Source organism: Plectropomus leopardus, chromosome 2 (genome assembly GCF_026936395.1).
Source record: "Plectropomus leopardus strain MGB_pleo_1.0 chromosome 2, ASM2693639v1, whole genome shotgun sequence".
Classification (NCBI taxonomy): domain Eukaryota; kingdom Metazoa; phylum Chordata; class Actinopteri; order Perciformes; family Serranidae; genus Plectropomus; species Plectropomus leopardus.
The window spans coordinates 35,581,263-35,602,047 of NC_142177.1; the positions used below are offsets into that span (position 1 = coordinate 35,581,263).

The window sequence follows — 20,785 nt, forward strand, 5'->3', positions numbered from 1 at the left end:
ACTGTGGAAAATTAAAATGACAATATTTCAAATTTAGATTGAGGCTAATGTCTGAAAATTGTTTTAATGCATTTTATTATACACTCAAGACCCTAAAGTCCCTAAATCACATATTAAAGTTGTTTTTGGTGATTTGGGTTCTCAGAGGTTTTACCAGGTAAAAGTAGGCTCTAAGATGCAAACCATGTCATCACAGTGTCTCTGGTTTGATTTCAGACTTTGTTGCATGTCTTCACCTTTCACCCCTCTTCATGTTCTGTCTGTCTCTACAACCAATTATCAAATAAACACCAAAAAAGCTGCAGACTTATGTTCGTTAATGCATTGATTTGTCATTTATGTTTGACTGATTGCTGAATGCAACATTTCAAAATATCAGGCTTCTAAAACAAACTCAAATCACAGAGGACTTCTGGTTAAATCAAAAAAGTATTATTGGCTCATATTTTAGCAAAGCGCTGAGGTCTGGATGCAAAACAAAGGTAAAATATTAACAGGAAGTCTTGGCACTTAACAAGACGATTTAAAAACGTGCCTTTAATATTTGGCTAATAAATATTTGCCTGTAAGTCAGATAGCCGCCTGAGCGTAAAATCATAAACAGGTGAAACAGACAAATCCGCTGCTCTTGTTTTTCTGCTTCACCTCTGCTGTCAGTCACCTCCTGTCAAAGTCTTTCGGCCCAAATTCTATTTCTGTAGTTTGTGACTGGTCGTGACTGCAGTCCGCCCTGTCCTGAAAGCCCCTCAGTGTATTAAGGTCAATTGAAATGACACAGAAAATACCTTCAATTCTGGGATGAATCATGTTCCCAATAAAACGTCCATCCAATAAAACTGAGTGCATTCTGACCCTCAGCCTCTTCCCTGCCTCATCACGCCGTGCGCTATTAAAGGAACAGTCCCACATTTCTGTTTCTTTATCTTTTTTCTCTGTCCTCCCCAGAGTCAGAGGACAGGACAGTTATCAGATCCAAGACGTGTTAGTCTATCTTGGCAAATAAAAAAAAAACTGTAAGCAGGAAACTGACGTACAAGCTCCCATCAAAAGACTAAAGATGTTCGATTTACATTTAGTTATTTTATACTATCTTTTACCAGCTTTGACCAGTCCAGGGTGTACTCAGATAACAGTTAAGAAAAAAACTTAAACCTCGACATCCCATAATGAGTTGTCAGCAGTTTGGAGGCACATTTAGAAATCAAAATATTTTCTTAAAACAAGAAAATCAGGCCAAATATTCCACTTAAAGGATGAAATGTGCAGGAGCTGAACTCCAGTGTGTGAAAGAACGACCGTACCAATTCACGCCATCAAGGAGAAAAGTTATCTTTTTATTCCCTTTATTTATTTATGTATTTATTTTTATCGTTTTAATTGATGTTTTATCTATTTTATTTCCTTTTATTTGTAGTTTGATTGCTTTTAATGTTTCTGTTATTGTTGTTTTTGGTGTATATCTTTGTATTATTTCATACTGATGTTTTAACTGTCCTTTAAGATTTTTTTTTTTATAACAGTGTTTGAGTTAATCATATACAACTACATGGTTGCTTTAATATTGTCCATTACACTTTTTTTTTTTTTTAACTTTTTTTATTTTTGTGGAGCATTTTGGTAAATAAATGTTTCAGTGGCCAAATTTCACTTTGTAGGTGTTGAAAGATTTTTTTTCTGTTTTGATGGATCTCCCAGTTTCTGTGATAAACTAAAATGTCCTGTACTTCAAGAGATAAAGACTGATCTGATGTATATGTTTGTGTACGTGTGTGTGTGTGTGTGTGTGTGTGTGTGTGTGTATGTGCATGCGTGTGTGTGCTCCTCACCAGCCTTCCCGATCTGTACAGCCAGTCTGGTCAGTTTGCCCTGCAGCACCGACTTCTCCTTCTTGGTCACGTTGACCTTCTTCACCGGTTTGGCCTCCTCTTTCTCCTCCTTCTCCTCCGACTCGGCGGCCTCCTCGCTCTTCAGCGGCTGGATCTCCAGGGCGATGCCGTCCTGGGTTTTGGCTGGGAGGGGGAGGGAGGGTGGGGCGATAAGGTGGTGGTCGAGGGGTAAAAGGAAGAAGGGAGGTGGGACCGGGGTGGAGAGTAAAGAGAAATGAGGAGGAGGAGGTTTAGGAGAGGTCAGGAAAGGGTTTGTGATGAAGAAGAGGTGAAGATGGAGTAAAGAGGGAGGAATGAGACAGAGTGATGTAAGATTGTGAAAGATGCAGAGGGTTGTGTTTTTAAGGACGAAGATGGAGGAGAGGAAAGTTTTCAACAGCAGAGGATGAGGGGAGGCAGGACGAGTTGACAAAAGGTGAATGAATCAAATCAATAAATAATAACAAATCACAAAACAAAAAGGAGGAGGGAGCAGGGTTCAGGAGTGGTTTGGGGATGAAGGGCAGAGAGGCAGAGAAAACGTTACAGATTCAGTCGGAGGGGAAAGATGAAAACGACTGGACGAGTTTTTGTCTCAGAGATCAGAAAAGACCTCTGACTCTTTTTCAACTTTAACATCTTTAGTAACATGGCGACCCTTTGGCTGAATGCAGAGAGTCGCATTTCATCAATTTGTGATCACAGAACATTCATGAAAAAGGTCCAGGTAGCTTTCAGAGAGACGAGTCGGGAGCAGCAGTTCATAATGAAGAGCAGCAGACAGAACAGAGAACAGCAGATACAACAGAGAGGATTTAACCGGGGGCCGTCAATCACACACACACACTGTGTTTGTTTCACATCAGAGCTCCGAGTTTGGAACGAGGCTGAGTTATGAAGTCTGGTGTGGCGTCTGGTTTCACGTCCTGCTCGCCGGCTTTGCTCCTCATTTGCATAAACAAACTGTGTATTTGCATTTCCCTTCGTCAGCTGGGATCCTGTTTGGACTGTAGTACTGTAACGTGAAGCTTTCTGATCTGTTTGATCTCTGCTGAAGAGCTTACACTGAATCCAGCTGCACTCCCTCCATCCACTGCTGTTTGTCATATTTCCGTACCAAAGAAATGTGAGCTGGTGTGAATGTAAACAGAACAGATCTACGCTGATCTGACACACTGAGGTTTGATGTGCCGTTTGTCCTCGTGAACAACTGAGCTGACAACTCTGACTGAAGCTGGGAGGATTTATTGACATTAAAACCTGGAAATGTTCTGATCCATCAGCTAACTGTATTATGCTATGATAAAGAGAGTCACTGCTGGTAACAATGTCAACATCACTTCTGGAACCAACAATACCAACAGATCATGGACATAAAGCAGATTTAGATTCCTGGATGACTTAAAAGAAGTTTCTAAATAACCAGAAGAAACTTCGGGTGTTCACCGCAAAACTCTGCTCAGGTTATCTCAAACATAACCAGGGAATTTTAATGAAATTCATATTAAATTCAAAAGTGACGAGGCAGATTCTGCTCCTATTGTCCTATTTTTATCACCTGCTGAGGTGTCAAGTAATGAAGCCTGTTGGATCATCGACTGGCGAGATCAGATCTGTGCCATTTTGTTTTCTGCTGGCGAAACTTTCACTGGAAGCAGCCAAAAGCAAAATAAGTCAATAATAATAATAACAAGGGTAGGAATCTGGAGTGTTTGGGAGTGGAAACCAATATAGTCCTCTTTTGTGCTGTTTCTCCTGTGAGTTTTCAGCAGAAATCTGAGATTAAAATGTCTTGAGCTAAGTGACTGATTGGACCTCATGCAAGAACTCCTCACACAAACACAAACAGACGAGAGAACTTGTCACACTCATGGATTTATCCTGCTGTGTGATGTATGTGTCGATCGTCTGCCTTTCTCCACAGAGGAAAAACACACAACAGTATATAATCATAAGAAAAACATAATGTGAGGCACCACTGCAGGGAGTATGACGCCTGAAACACACTGCATGAGCAGCACGTGATGGCAACCTCGCCAAACTGCACGCTGGCGGCGCTCACATTGGCAGCGTTGTTGCTGTGTTGCTTCTGCAGGACCGCCTGCTGCTATGAGTTCTGTATTTCCACATTTATAAGCATAAATTCCTCTCATTTATGAAGTCGTGCAAGCTCCTGCATTCTTAACAACACGGTCCTGCGAATGTTTCACAATAAAATTCATTGTGTCAACGACTGATGGGAATCCATCGACAGAGATGTTATCAGAGGACTTTTATTTTGAAAAGGAAGCAGGAGAGTTTGAGTAAAACTGTATATTTATATTTCCTAATCTCTGTGACAGAGAAAGACATTGAGATGGCAATAAAAGCTGGTGTAAAGTATAATTATCAAAACACCAGTTTTACTTTATATTTCTGCTTCTCTCTTTTGTATCTTATTATACTGCCGTGTGTTTCTTGTATCTTGTCCCTTTATTTCTTATGTAAAGCTCTTTGAATTGCTAAAAGATGTTGTATAAAAAGATTTGCCTTGTCTTACCTGTACAATCTTACACAATCCAATACTGTTCTGCCGTAAATCTTATCTAACGTTTATGAAATAAAATTTAAAAAAGCGATGTCACAGTTACAGGTGGTGTTTTTTCGGATTAAATCAAATTGAGTGGTGTTTTTATTTTGTTGTCCTTGCCATTGACATGACAGTAGCAGAATACTAAAAACACCTCTCAAATATAATGGAGTCCATTTCAACAGCACATCCTTAACTCTCACCTCGATGCCAAAACATGATTTAATTAACACCTCTATGACATAAATAATATGAAGGCATCATAAAAGTTTATGACAGAGCAGTCATATTGGAGTGTAGAGAATAAAGTGACCACTGAGTGTCTGTCATTGTTTTCAGTGACACTGATGTAAGTCTGAATGCATTATAAACTTGATTTGCCATTTAACATGTAACAAATCAGTCCTGTGGTGTGAAAATCATTGTAGTGATTTCTGATTTTCATTACATAAAAAGTTGTGAAGTAATTTTGCCTGGATGTTGAATTTGCAGTGTGTATCACATCTACTGTTGTAGCAGAGCAGGTCGCCTCATAAAGCAATTTGGAGGCTGATGATCAAAATTCACAAACACAGCTTGTATCCATCAAGATAAAATCAAGGATTCACAAAGAGGGATGTTTGAACATTTGTTCAAACACGGATGGAGAAACGTAAGAGAAAGATAAGAAAATGTTCTTGCATGGGGCTCAATGTCTCTCAAAAATAAATCTGCCAAGATGACCAAAACTTCCACCCAGATCACGGCTCATATTTTGTCAAAAACATCCACACTGAGCCTGAAGAACATCCAAGAGTTGGCTACGCTGGATTAAAACCAGGGAGTGTAGTATGTTTTTTGGACACTAATCCTAAAAGAACTCCCTCACTGTTATCGTCACTGCCTCACTCTGAGTTTCATCAGAAGTTCCCACACAGAATTTTGCTTTAAGGGAAGTCATTACACGACAGCATGACCTCAACATGACATTTAGACACTCTGAATGTGGGAATGAGTCGGTGTCAAACCAGGAAGCTGCGGAGCTTTATGCACATGGTCCACTCTGGAGACAAGCCACAACATAGAACTAACTGACACAGCTTCACATGAACAGGACTGAGACCCACTGACCAACCACAGAACTGTAAACAGGCGCAGCACTGAACCATGGGAGAGCGCACGGCGGGCAGAGGAGGGGAGGGGAGGGTGTCTGACAATCAAAAAAGAAAGCAAGTCAACAAACAGAAGACGAACTCAAAGGATCACCCCAGAAAACGAAAAACGACAGCGATGCAGAACCACGACAGAGATAGACAGAAGGAGGTAGAGGAGGCTGCAGAGCTGTGGAGGCTGCAGGAGACTTCAGCAAGACAGAAAAAATAACAGAGAAGAGGGAGAGAGTCAAACAGTGATTACAAGACAACATGAAGTCCTGAGCAACACCCTGCAAGGAGGCAACAGTGAGAGAAATGAGAGGAATCAAAGGCGAAAAGAAAAGAAACTGAGGATACACAAACAGAACAGACGACAGCCCACAGCCCACTAAATACTGCAAGGGTGCAACTCCCACACACACTGACAGCCTCGCTTCAGCCAAAAAACATCACGGCACTGCGCAGATCAGTCGCTTTTTCTCAACAGTGTCAACAGAGTCGCAATCATCAGAATATAATAAACGTGTGAAAATGTGTGGTAGGAACATTTTAAATTCGCTAATTCCTGATTTTTTCTTGTTGTTGTTGCTGTCGGCAAAACTCAACACCTTAGGCACAGATGTTTCACATTAAAAGCCTTCCAGCAGCTCAAAGGACAAATACTCCCCCTTCCTGGTGGGCTTTTAATGTGAAACATCTGCAGGAAGTTTCATTGACTCTAATTCAACGGTAATAGAAAAAAACAACAAGGCAAAGAAAAGGTGCACGAGTGAATAGAAACTGTTGAAAAGAGAACCTGTTGTCTTGATGAATTCAGAGTAATGCACATTTTCACTGCAGTTATTCCATCAGTACAACAGCAGACCCATTTCACCTCCCTGCTGCTCTCATTTTCTCTTTTTAACACTTTACTATTTTTATTCACTCGTTATTTCCTGTTGCTTCGACTTTGCTGTTTTTTAAATCACGGTTGAGTTACTTCCTGCACAGAGAAGAGCTTTTAAAGCTTTTCAACTGCTCAAAAAGCTTAATTCCCTCTCCAGCAGAGGTGCCCCAAGATTTTTTTATAGGGATGGCCAGACGGGACCCCTGAGAATGGTGGTGGCACACTAAAACCAAAAGCCATGACTAAATTTTAGGAAATTCTGTTATGCTGTTGAAGAAAGCTAGCTGCAAGTTAAGGTGTTGCACACTGATAAACTTTGTTTTTTAATATTTTATAGTAAATTTTACCAGTTATCTGATGTGCAACTAATGACGCCACAGTCATAATTTCAGTTCCAAAACATTCCTGTTATAATGTGTTACGTATCTGTTCATACCATAGACTGTATTAATACTGTATGAATAATTGACGTAGCTCCCCCATAACGTCAATGTGGACTCCAGTTTTAAAACCTCAATTTTGGAAATTCAGCAGTTGAGATATTGTTGAGGGGTGGATCTGACTCACAGACTGTAGCGACACGTAGAGACGACTCACTGACAGTGTGTCACTCAAGTGGCCACACCATTATATTTGCTTAACACTGGGCCTCATTAAAGTGCAAAGAGCAAGATATATAAAAATTCACCCCCGTACGGTTGTCATGAATTTTGAAATTAGCTATAAAGACTAAAACCTCTTTTTGTATCAGGCTGTATACATGTTGATTTCTGCTGTAAAGTTGGACATTTTAACATTGGTTTCTACGGGGATTGAGTCTGTTTTGGAGCCAGCCTCAAACGGCCGTTCATGGATCTGCAGTTTTTTGCACTTCCACATTGGCTTCATCTTTCAGCCTTGGAGGCTGCTACTTGGTTTAAACATACAAATACACAGCTTTAATTTGAAGGGGTACATTGACTGAGTACAAGCCTTCTCAAGTCTGAAGGAGACTCATGGGAAACCATTTTTTACTCAGATATCTTGATGTGAGAGTTTAAGGGACCCTTTTAAAAATTGCCATGCCATTTGTTCCTTTGCCCAAATTTAGCCTAAATTTAGAACATTATTCAGTCCACTTCCTGACAAGCTTTGTTGACATGGTTGCTTTAGGTTGTCTAATTTCACAAGACGCCACCTTCTTTTCGCTAACTTGAAAAATGATGAAACCGCAGCCTTATTTTGTGCGGGGGGTAGGGAGTTTTGGGGGGCGGGGAGCCCTGGGACCCTCTGGGCCTCCCTTTAAGGCACCTCGAGCTTCAACAATTTGCCAATTATTCAACTAGCCCACTAATCATCACCTAGTTACAGCCTCTCATTTGTGACGATTTGATGCCTTTGAACTTCTTAAGTTTGAGATTGTTGACCAGAAAAAAGAGGCAGCTTTAAGATGTTATGTATGAGTCAAAGAAAATATGACCTTTACCCAGACCTGTAGTTTGTGTCTGTATGAAACCAAAAATCAGTGTTATATTAACATTATGTTGCATAATTTCTGTACAGACGTTACTCACTGACATACTCACCTAACATAATGTTATGCAACACAAATAATTTTAACCCACAACATGACCATTTTTAAGACCTAACAAATAGTTTTGTTGCCTGAACTTGACTGAAGCCGTTTCACATTAACCAGGTTTTACAGTGAATTTGAGCCCGACGTCACACAGAGAAGCTAAAGGTGCCCTGAGCGTCACCATCACACGCTGAAGGTTGTGGCAAAGCATCGGTATCTGATGAGAACAGGCTGTTGCAGCTCTAATGCTCCGTTTTTCTCACTAGATTTTTTCACAGTGAAACGTCTGCAGGATGTGATTATGCTTTAAAGGGATTGAAAAAACAGCAAAGTAAAGTGTTTGAAGGTGAGAGTGTAACTTAAAGGTGAATTAACAGATTTTTGGCCACTAGGTGGCAGAATAAATCCACCTAACCTGACAGATACATAATCTTGACACATTCAAAAGTATGAACAGCTGCCTGCTTTTACACCCAGCAGACACAAGGAAGCATCATCATCTCACTGGAGTCATGTAAAAAAACAGCCGCAGCCGTGGTCGATAAAACCTGTTGACAAAGAAATAAAATGCTTTTCTTTTCCCTTGCTTGATCTGGTCTGTTTGTTGTCGTCTTCCTGCAACAACGTAACTCGCGACACTTGACATGAGACTTCTTGAGCCAGACTTAGTTAGACACAATTACAAACAGATTGGATAAAGCAAAAGTTAAAGAAAAACATTTTAGTTCTTTGACAAACAGTTATTATAACAATCAGTGCCTGTCTGTGACAAAATCAAGCACTTTTAGTTGACGTACAGGACTCGGCGCTGCAGCCCCGAGTGGTTACATTGCAGCCCGTGTTGCAGCTTCCAGGTGAAGCCGACTCCCCAATACCGGACCAATTTTAAAAACTGTTGTTCCCATTTGTCACTGAGACACAAGAACATTGGAAAACAGGGTGCAGGTTGAAAAATACCTAAAATACCATTTAGGTAAAGGATCTAAATACTTCCACCACTGAAGGCTACAAAGTGACCAAAGGTGTTGCTGCAGATTTTGTTCTCTATGTGTTTTTAGGGGAGGTCACCCGTGACTGCAGCTCTGTGAATCATTTCTGTGTGCAAAAGTGTGATGAGCATCCAAGAGCAAAGAGAGTGTGTGTGTGTGTGTGTGTGTGTGTGTGTGTGTGTGTGTGTGTGTGTGTGTGTGTGTTTCTGTGTACATCAAGAAGCATTCTGTCCACAGCAGATGCTCAAACCATGGGAGGTCGGGAGGGGGGGGGCCTGTGTGTTTGTGTGCGTGTGTGCGTTTTTGTATGTTTGTGTGTGTGTGTGTGTGTGTGTGTGTGTGTGGAGACAGCTTGCGGAGGAAGTTGGACATGTGTCGGATCACACGGGACATTGAGGACGGTTGGCTGGTCGAGTTTGGAGGTTGGAGCAATGACGTCGTCAGCACAAGCACACAGCCATGAAATCCCTTAAATATTAAAAATTAAGGGAAGCACCGAGGGAGCGCTTGATTTCAACACAGCCTCACCCATGAAGGACACCTTAGAGGTCAGACAGACTAGTCTGTCAGAGTGATCCTCACTGGTGGAGTTATATTTGTGTCTCAGCTCTCAGAGCGTGATGGGACATTTGAGGTTTTGCGAGCACATAAATTATGTTTTGTAGAGACATAATTATAACTCAGAATACTTAAATTTGATTAAACAACATTTTATTTTGTACTCAATGTATATTTGTGTTAGATATTATCAATATAATCCCAGATGGCTCAGTTGACAAGTTAAAAGAAATATCAACCTTGTTTCAAATGGAATTAAATTATCATCGAAGTCCTTTGAGTTTGAGCTACCACCTTCGAGCTGAGCATACAGGTGCAGCTTATCCCACTGATGTCAGCGGGCAACCAGGACTAAACTAAACCCAAGGAGCTGTATTTCACAAAATTAGCACATTTAATTTTTGTCCTATTTCTGATTCATAATTCCAAGACCACATATAGCAGCACATCACTGTTTTCAAAAAAAAAGATAACAGTAAAAAGATCATAAGTAAATTTCTTTGCATTTCTTTGCATCATTCAGGACAATCTGGTAAGAATTCCTTCACCTTGTTGATATAGACTTAAAAACAGTTTTGAAATGCAAAATAATGAAATTTTAAAATGCTATTAAGTCCCATACTACTAAACATGCAATTCATCACAACTAACTACTGAAATTCGGCATTACAAAAATAGTTTCTGATTAATTTTCAATCAGTTCACTAACTGATTCATTGATGAATTGTTTCACCTCTAAACCATCTTGTAGCATTATTTTGATATTGAATGTAATGTGATGTTAATTCAGAGGTTTAAGTTCATTTTTAATATAACAACATTGGTGATTGTAGTGCTTTAGTAGCTGTTGTTGGCAATTAAATAACTAAAACAGAGAGAGGCTTTTTGTGTGCCAATGTAAATACTATGATATAATGATATAATACCGAGTGTGATATATACTTTTGTTCTCTCAAATAAAACATTTTTTGACTGATAATGTCTTTGCAAAATACAAAATTTTGTGCTCAAAACGTCCCGGCGCACTCTTAAGAATTTAAGGCACATATATAATCACCAATATGACAGTTACCATGACGACTGTGGAAGCTGCGATTGGCTGTCAAAGACTCGAAGGTTGAGAGTTGCACCCTTTGACAGGTAAAGCAAGGCGAGAGAACGTCCCCCTTTATACAGCAGAGAGAGAGAGAGGGAGAGAGGGAGAGAGACATGGACTGGACACTCCCCTCCTGCCGCTGGGTGGAGGGTGAGGAGGGGGTGAGTAACAGGGAGGATGGAGGGACAGAGAGGGACAGATGGATGAATGGAGGGGTTACCTTTGTTGCGATTTTCGGGGGGTCCTTGTTTTTTACCTGTTCGGACAGAGAGAGAGGGCGGAATGCTGATAAGATGGCTCAAAAGAAAAATAAGATCAAATCAAACTGAGGGAGAACACAAAGTTCAAACTGATAGAAACCCACAGGTGTGTGTGTGTCGTGTGTGTGTTGTGGGCAGGAATGGACCAATCAAAGGAGAGAGACACGACACTTCCTGCTGCGGAAAACCAACCGTGTTTGACAGAAGAGCTAATCAGTTTATCTCAAAATTAATCAGAGTATAGAGGTCGATTCAGAAATCCAGGATAATTTAGTCCAATAATGTACAAAACAAACACTCTGTGTACATGTACTTCGGTTTTATGCATACCAGCTTATTGTTCATGTTATATTGGTTGTGTCCATGTTGTAAATAAAGCTACATTCATCAGTGTAAAATCTCCATGCTGATTTTTAATTGTTTATCATTCATCCTCATAATGTATCTATCAGAACCTCACCACTGTTCATGCTCTTTGGTTGGATGCTAAACTTCATTTCTTTGTACTTGTATTTCATCTGTGCAATAACAATGCTTTATCTAATATTATCTTAAATGTAATTGATGAATACAAACATATTTACATTCTCACACATTTCTAAATCAGGTTTGTTGTGATTTTTGAAGCCTGAAAGTATTTAGCAGTAATCTGAAAGATCTGCATGTTGCCACAGTTGTGCCGTAGCTCTCGAGATGGAAACGTTTGTTGGCCACTTCGGTTTGGACTGGACTATCTCAGCAAATGTTGGACGGATTGCCAAGAAATGTTGAAAAAGACATTCATGGTACCTTGCGGGGTTGAGTCTCAGTACTTGAAACCTATAAGGTATTGATTGAAATAACCTAGTACCAAGAAGTATCAAATCTTCTCCAGTCAAACAATAGTTGAATTCAATGCTGTTTGTACACAAATCTAGATAGATCTAGATTTGACTTTTTTTGTATTGTTTGCAGCCAATCAATGAATTCGTCAATTTAATACAAGTAATTGGCACTATAATTCTTTTATTGTGATGTTATTATTTTAGTGAATGGGAGCAGCTGACCTTTGGATGTGAAGCCACATTGACCTTCACCTTTGAACCCCAATTTGTAATCAGCTCATTGTTGAGTCAAAGTGAATGTTTGTGTCAAATTTGAAGAAATTTCCCTCAAGGCGTTCTTGAGATATAACGCTTACAAGGCAGGCAGACAACCCGAAAACATACCGCCATCGGCCTCAGCCGTCGCTGGCACAGAGGCATAAAAAAGTATCAAACCAAGCACTCAGCTGGGAACGATATCACTGTAAGGGCACCGATATCGTAGCGCCCAGAGGACGACTTCTAATGACGACCGAACACCTGCACCGATACTGACGTTCAAAACAGCCGTTGTTTGAAAGTCTGAGCAGGTAGTTGGTGTGAGGGGTTAACATAAAGTCGCCCTATTGGCCCTAAGGATAAAAGAATAGTTCACCCGGGGCGTCCAGCAGCGGCTGTGGGTTCGATTCCGGCCTCCGCCCTTTGCTGGATGTCGCCCCCACTCTCTCTCCCCGTTTCACGCTAAGTCTTTCCTACACATTAAAGGCATAAAAGCCCACAAAAATCATCTTTAAAAAAAAAGTACACTTACTTCACCAACCTCTATATGCCTCTATAGCAGAAAAGGTTTGTTATCAAATGGTATTAAGGCAGAGCACCCAAAAAATGAAAACCTATCACTGCAAACTGACTTGGACAGAGGCCAAACAGAATAGTTATAAAACATCTGAAAAGCTTTCTGAAAACTTCTGTGCAGCATTAATCACGATGCTGACTCATGAAAACTACTGCTAAAGAGTTTGTTTGTTGGCCTTTGTTGAAGGCTGTTTGCGTCAGTCAGACGCATGTTCTGATGAAAACAAGCATCTGAGGGCAACGGACAATATTTCGGAAGATCCGGTGTAGCCAGCAGCTATCTGGGCCGAGACTTCCTGTTTCATGAGCCAGTTATTTCAGATAATCTCTATAAACAGATATCAGCATATAAATGCACATACATTTAAAAAAAATCAAATATAAAGATAAATTGCTGTCAGACGATATTAGTTAGGTTATGAGATTGCATTTCCGTGTTCTGCCTCTCCACATGAACTGTTTACCTGCAGGTCAAAAGTCTTTGGTCAGTGCTACTCAGACTACAAACCCAAAACCAGAACACTTTCAATACCAAAACCCTGTCTTTTTGACCAGAAATTTTAGATACTTATGCAGAGATCTCATTATAGAGATCTTGTTTGCAGTAATATACTTTCATTTTTTGGATGCTCTGTACTCCAAAACAACATTAGGAAGATTAGATAAGAGACTAAAACTACTGGATTCAGACATAAACTGGAGAAATGAACAGAGGCACATTTGTGCATATGCTGCAGGAACTTGTGGGAAAGAATAATAACATTCCTCAATAAAGTACTTGGTACAGTGTTGATACTGAGCCCTACATTTTGTATATTAGGTATAATGCCAGAGGGGATTGATTTGTCTGCATGGCAGACTCAACAGTGCAGGCTGGCCCTGACTACAGGCTGCAGGATTGTGTTTAGACATTGGAAAAATAAAAGTTAATCCTTTTACAAGGTACAAGGTACAAAGTCACAGCACTGTCATTGTCATTTTTCTTAAATGTAGAGGTGTGGTGAAATGACAAAAATACCCATTTTAACCATTTTGTTATGGAAAATATCAGGCCCTTAAATGAATATAATATTGAATAATTAGGGGGGATTGACATGTAGGTGTGGAGTGACAGAACAGTGACGGCTGAAACTAAAGCTTACCCTGTGTATGTTTTTTTTTTTTTTACTTTTACCTGCTTTAGTTGTACTGTTATTGTTCCTGTTGGTGTTAATATTTGTTAAAAAGCAAAAAAAAAAAGTGAACTGCAGAAAAGGGAGGTGAGTGCTATATTCAATTCATATTATTTTGGGGTGAACTGCTCCTTTAAGGCTGTTGACCATAAATCACAACGTCCCTGGTTTCAGTCTGACGGGGGTCTCAATGGCTGTATGTCGTTGCCTATCTCTATGTAATTTAAATTCCTGTAGTTTCCATACCGTCAACCATCGATTAAAGGCAGCAAATTTGATTGATTTGTTAAGATGGAGGTTTGATTTTATTCAATAGTTGTAAACTGGACTGATCTATGCAGAAGTGCAACAATTTTTCTACAAACTTAAAACAGTTACTGTGAAAATACTGTAAAAAACTACAAATTCTCTCAAACTGTGCTGGTTCAGGCTGTGTTTAGCTGCTGAAGTGACGCCTTCCTTCACTGCAGGTATCTGAACTTTGATCATTACGGATGTTTGCATATGTAGTGTGGAACGTAACATCTGTTATTGATCCTTGTCAGCTGTGGTGTATTGATCAGATAGGCCTATGTGAAAGGATGCGACAGGTGCAGGCCTGGTGCTATTTTCCTCCTCAGGGGACATTAACTTCCTGTTGCCCTAATATGCAGCTCTCTGCTTTTATTGTGAAAGAAGCTTTGGCAAGGTCAAATCTAGCACACACACACACACAAACACACACACACACACACACACACACAAAGCTCTTTGTTATTCAGCTGGTGGTTCGTGATTGATGACTGAACTGCTTTTAGTGTGTGTGTGTGTGTGTGTGTGTGTGTGTGTGTGTGTGTGTGTGTTTGCACATACTGGAGGCTCTTATTGCTGTAAGATAACCAATGGGTGTGACTCTAAATGAATGCAAAGTGCATTTGTGTGTGTTCAGTGGGTTGATGCAGCCATGTGTGACAGTAAAGTCTGCTGTGTGTCTGCTGTTAACAACTCAAGAGACACACAACTGTGCTTGTGTGTGTGTGTTCTTGTCTTTCTATCTTCGTGGGGACCGATTAAAGTTTCAGACTTGGTGGGTGGAGACAATTTTTAGAAGTGAGGACATTTTTGGAAAATGAGGACAATTTTGGAAAGTGAGGGCATTTAGTTCAGTCACTCACTTCTTCACGGGGCTTTTAAAAGATTCAGGTCTGCTTTTAGGATGATGGTTTGTATTACATTATAGATTAAGGTTACAGTTAGGGTCTTGAAATTGAATTATGTCAATAAGGGCACAAGCGTAGAGGTACAGAGACGTGTGTCAGATGCTAATATAAATGCTCCTCTGCTCATTTTTATTTCAATTGAATCTGAAACATCTCGTGGTTCTCCTCATTAGGAAATGATTACTGGTTTGGGGTTTAAAATCAGTAACTGGAGGCCGAAATGTAAACCTGAGCGTCTCTCTCCGCTGAGCTGGTTCATTCAGCCAGTTCACAATGAATGCCTGACAAACTCAAACTTTAGCCAATAAAACAAATGATCAGACAAAAACAAACTAAAGAAAAAAAGACATGAGTAAAAGGGGGTTAGCATGATCACAAGCAAATCAAAAGCAATAGAGACCGACTGCAGAAGCCTGTTGGTTTACATCAAACTGCTCTGTGATAGTACGAGGATCGTCTGGACTTTTTGAAGGGTTCCACTTCAAAAAGCAACTGTATGTAAACAGAGGAAGGTACGTTTCGCATTTTTAACCAACATTACATCACTATCAAATCAATACCTCAGTATAGTGGCCATAAACTACCATGAATAAATGAGACCACGATAAAGTGTTTTTTCAGGTGATCAGCTGAACAGATTTGATGTTTTTTGGTTGATTATATTGTCTTTTATGGTGTGTGTGGAAAAATATTTCAAAATGTTGACTGACTGAAATGTTCACAACGATTCATTCACTTGCAAGTGTACAACAAGAATCTGGAATTATTACTGTTGCTACGCCTGTAAAATTTACCATCTTGTAATCATTCGATTACCAATGATAACAATGGTAGAAAACCATTAAAATAATTAATAATTAAAAATCAATAAGTCTTTGATTTAACCCTTTGAACTCTACGATGGAAATAATCTACCACTTTTTGATGTAAAGTTATGTAGGTCATTATTTAGGTCACCATATAGGGTTTCATCATTCATTTCTGTGGCCCAACCGTAACGTAACGTGACGTGACGTGACGTGACGTGACGTAACGTAACCTAACGTAACGTTACCTAACGTAACGTAACCCCATGCATGTGCCACATGGTGACAGAGAAGACTTACCTTCTGGCTCTAAAATGAATAAATGTTCTACCTTTTATGTATTTTTCGAATGGCGATATATCCAGAATTATGCAAACAACAATCTCCTGAACCACGTTTGCACGCACATAAGGTAAAGTATTATAGCGTAATTATATGATGAAGAAAGACAGAAGATTTAATTTCTGCTGCAAAAATAATGAATTCCTATGAAGATTTGTCTTTTATACAGATTTAAACAGGTTCATGCAAATAAAAATCCCACAGTCGTACGCTGGATGTTGGGTTTTAAAGGTTCAAGACAGAAGAAAAAAGGAGCAGCCTCTCATTTTTATAAAGTGAAAAAACAAAATAACTCAGATTTAAACAGCGAGTTCGATGTAAATTTGCAGTTCACATCACTTTTGGTCAGATACTTGAATCTCATGCCAGCTGTGTTTAGTTGCTCTGCAGACATGAGGTGAACTCTTCCGTGGTCTCATTTATTCACTGATGATGCTTTTGTGATCAGATCAACGCTCACTAGAGTTAAAATATTATAGTTGGACCCTTCAAACAGCTCTGCTGTTATCAGCTCAGACTGGATGAACTCTACCTGCTGACAGAGTCGGCTAGAGCGACAGGAGAAACTTCAAATCAACACCAGCTGATAAAAACGTGCAAATATTTCCAATCTGCACTGTTCAAACAGTAGAGTAGAAATATTCAGAAGCTGACACGATGATAGTTGTCTTTCTTTCCTCCCAACACTTCACACACTTTGTGACCTCGTATGACCTTCAACACTTCAACATGAGCTGTGATTTTTTGAGACGTGTGCAACAAGCTTTGTCTCATGTCTTACTTTTCTTGACCTTCTTCTCTTCGTCGTTCTCGCCAGCGCCCAGCAGAGTAAAGATGATACCGGTTTGAGAGTTAAGGCCGACGGCTGACACCACCATCCTGCCTGATCCCTCCATTACATGGGTCCCTGAGGATAGATCGAAAAAAATAGGAGTCACAACTGAAACTTTTTTCACGTCTTTATCGGGGATCATCAAAACATATAAGCCTGGAGAAACGAACACCAAAATTAGATCATCTGATGCTTGTCCTTGCTCTTTTTTGTGCACTTGAGACAATTAGCAATACTGTAATTAAAATAAACATACTATAAATGTTGAAACCTTTAAGTGATTAGATTTTTTTTTCTTCCCCCAAATGCATTAGCTTCCAATTGCATTACTTTTTATATTACGTCACTTTAGAATAATACAGTTCTGTCTGCATTTTTAGAAGTTTTTGAGCAAGTTTTGCATTCCAAAAAACAAAAAACATATGAACTTTTCTGTTTTCTAAAAAAGTTAAAAAATGCATATCACTGTAAAAAAAATTTTTTTTAAAAAAAATCACATAATGTAAATAATGACAAAAATGTCAGAGAGAATCTTATAATCCTAGGGTAAAAACTGCATTGTGTTATTATTATCTTGTTATTTACCTGTAGAGAACTCTGACATGTACTAATCTGTATGAAAAATGCTTTACAAATAACACTTTTCCTGACAGCTGTTGCAGTCTACTATGTACATAATGTACACTGATAAATATCGTCTTGTTTCCACATCCTGGATTTTCCTTCCAGACAACAATCAAACAGAAACGGTGACTGTGTTTTTTTAAAGGTCACAAATATATGAACAGAATCACTTCAAACAAGAATCCGTGCTGATTTGTGTGAGGAGACTGTGAGCGGGCACTCACCGGACAGCAGCATGGGGTCCTTCTCAAGAGATTTCCGGACTTGATCGGACTCTCCGGTCAGAGAGCTCTCATCGATCTTCAGGTCGTTTCCTTGGATCAGGATGCCGTCAGCAGGCAGCAGGTCTCCTGCAGACAAACAGGTCAGAGAGGGCATTCATTTATTTTTCGAAACAGCTTCAAGGTAAACAGGTTTTTGTTGTTCTCTTATACTGACAGCTACAAAACATTTAACACTTCAACCAAACTTTTGGGTACACACTGTTTAGCTCTTCTATTAATGCTAAACACAAACCTTACCGTACAGTCAGGAAAGTATAAAAAAAACCTGCCGCATGCTCGTGTTCAGTCAGTGATGCCTCAAATCAAGTTTAACAAAGATGGAGTTGGCAGCATCTTCTTTCACTTTAATTCAAATTTTCTTCCATCCTCCTGAAACATGTTATTATGATGCATCACTAACTCTGTATTTCCCATCAGCCATACACTGTGCACAGTCTTGTCCGTATACTTCAGTGTACTTTTGGTGTTAGTTGGTTTTCGGGGCATTAGTTCAGTAAAATGAAATCTTAATCTTGTGATTTTAAACAATTTCAGGAATAATGTTTTTGTTTCGGCATCACCCAGTTCCCCTGTTCACGGAGCAAAGTTTAATATCTAAGTCTGGTGTCTGCTGTCTTGTACCGTATTTGATCTGAGCGATGTCTCCCACCACGATCTCAGCCACGGGGATCTGGATGACCTGGCCTTTGCGGATGACGGTGAACTTTTGTTCCTGCTCGATGCGACTCTGAAGCCCGCGGAACTGCTTCTCCTTGGACCAGTCGTTGAAGGCCGTCACCAGGACCACAATGATGACCGAGAACAGGATGGCGGCGCCCTCGATCCAGCCAGCCTGGGCCTCGCCCTCGTCCTCCACGCCGCCTCCGCCCTCCCCACATGCTGCGAGAGGAGGACACATAGACATTTATCATTTTTAGCCTAACATTGATTAAATTTAAATATGTAGTGTCTAAAATCACAAGGAACAACTTTAACTAAATATGCATCGTGTTTTCCTTGTAAACTCCACCCCGGTTACTAAAACCTCCAAATTTACACTATGTAATTTAATAAAATATCGAGGACATCACCTCGGTGTTATCTACAGCCCTGACTTTGAGTTCAGACTCAAACTGTACCGAGCAGAGATCTGCAATCCGACCCGACCGCCGTGGAACCCAACGCCCAACCTCGGGCCGGGATCTGTGCTCTTTTTTTTTGGCTGCTCTAAAGTCTACGCTCCTTGCTGAAGAACTGACCAAGTCATGTGACTCACACACACACCCCGTCCTTATCACTATTAGCTGTCAATCAGGCCGCGCACAGTGACACACACACACAAAACACACCCACCTCCCCCTGCATATGACTTGTTGCAGTGTCAGCCATGAAATAACTGAGGCACAAGATAGTGAAAAGGGAGCAGATTAAAATCCCAAACCAAAGTGGGAAGGCTAGTCTGTGGGAGCACTTCAACTTGATTGCCGCCGTTGCAATACGATTTAAAAATATGATAGCAAGGAGACCGGGAGAAAATAAAATAAGACCATTTAGCTGCTGTGTGTGTGTGTGTGTGTGTGTGTGTGTGTGTCTTTCAGCATTATTTCTGATATTCGGGTTTAGACTCGGGCGCGGGCTTCATTATTGTCGGGTCGGGCCTCTACGTCACGAGCAGTTCATGGGTACAGGCTTAATTTTCAAGCACATGCAGACCGCTAGTACCGACCTTCACTGTCGCCCCCTGGTGGATGGTAGAAGGACAGGCCAAGCGAGATGATGGCAGCGATTTCCAGAATGATAAGCGTCACGTCCTGCAGAGCCTCCCACACCAGCTGCAGGAACGTCTTGGCCTTCTTAGGGGGGATGAAGTTCTTGCCGAACGCCGTGTGACGTTTCTCCAAATCAACGGGGTTACCAGACAGACCTGCAGACACAAACACCACAAATTAATAATCACATCTACACAGAAAAACAGAAACAAGTGTTGTTCATCTTTACTTTATAAGAACACATTCACATTAATGCTTTTGGACTGGAGAGGGAAAAATCTGAGGCCCTCTGAGTAAAGTAAATAATTCTGCACAGCCGACACCACCCTGATTTGGCTGGAAGCTTTCTTTAGGGTGTTGAAGTAAAATTCAAAAACAAGACAAAAAAAGGAATAAATGGGTTTCAGATGTGTGGGTAAAAGCCAAGAGGAAAGCACAATATGTACAGTATATGTACACTGTAAAGATCATGCCATAACAACTCAAAAAACATAAATAAATACATTCAAAACTGAATTTTAATTCAACGACAAATGGCAGGTTCCAACCTTCTGGTGTGTGGATAAATCATACAACCACTGGATCCATTTAGCGTTGTGTGTGTTTCTTTTTAGGAATACTGCTGAACAGTAATCACTACCATTGAATGTGTTGCTCAACACTGTTTCCAAAAACCTCTCAAAACCTTTACTGGGAGTGTGATCCTTTGCTGCAATCTTTGCTGCGCACCTACACGCAGCGAGGCCTGAAGATGCACTATAGTTATGAAAGATTTTACAGATTTCTATAAACAGGAGTTTTGCAACATGACCTACTTTTGTTGCCATGAAAGACTGCAGTATTTCCATATACAGTATTTATTTGGGCGAATCACCAGCACAGATTTGTTCCACCCACAGAAATGATGTATTTTCATATTCATTATTTCCTCCTTCCTGTCTGGAGATTCAGTTAATAGAAATTGAACAAAAGGTCAGACGAATGGTGCGTTCAGGTGCAGCCACACAGATGGAAAAAATAACTCCCATGATCTGGGGAGTTTTCCAGGTTTCTCTGATCCCCGTATGTTGCACCCAGCAGCAGTTCCTTTTTAAAACGACTCATTGACACCAGTGTCATTTGATTGTGATCAATTCAACCAAAGTTAACCCTTAATTGAAATTATTTCTTTCAAAAACATGGGAAGAAGGCAATGAGCAACTTCAG

The 20,785-nt window shown here is 40.2% G+C and overlaps 1 protein-coding gene across 6 annotated transcripts in view; it reads right to left on the reverse strand.

Annotated features, from left to right (window-relative positions):
• The window catches only part of LOC121960036 (plasma membrane calcium-transporting ATPase 1-like), a 132,566-nt gene that overhangs the window by 39,353 nt on the left and 72,428 nt on the right, over positions 1-20,785 (reverse strand). For 5 of the 6 annotated variants that reach the window (XM_042509639.2, XM_042509646.2, XM_042509631.2 and 2 more), the window contains 6 exons: positions 19,537-19,734; positions 18,453-18,710; positions 17,772-17,897; positions 16,873-16,998; positions 10,875-10,910; positions 1,827-2,009 (listed from right to left, as the gene is read on the reverse strand). In XM_042509639.2, the coding sequence (XP_042365573.1) occupies positions 1,827-2,009; positions 10,875-10,910; positions 16,873-16,998; positions 17,772-17,897; positions 18,453-18,710; positions 19,537-19,734 (927 nt within the window). The remainder of the gene's footprint in view (positions 1-1,826; positions 2,010-10,874; positions 10,911-16,872; positions 16,999-17,771; positions 17,898-18,452; positions 18,711-19,536; positions 19,735-20,785) is intronic. The other variant, XM_088069580.1, reaches the window with a different exon arrangement.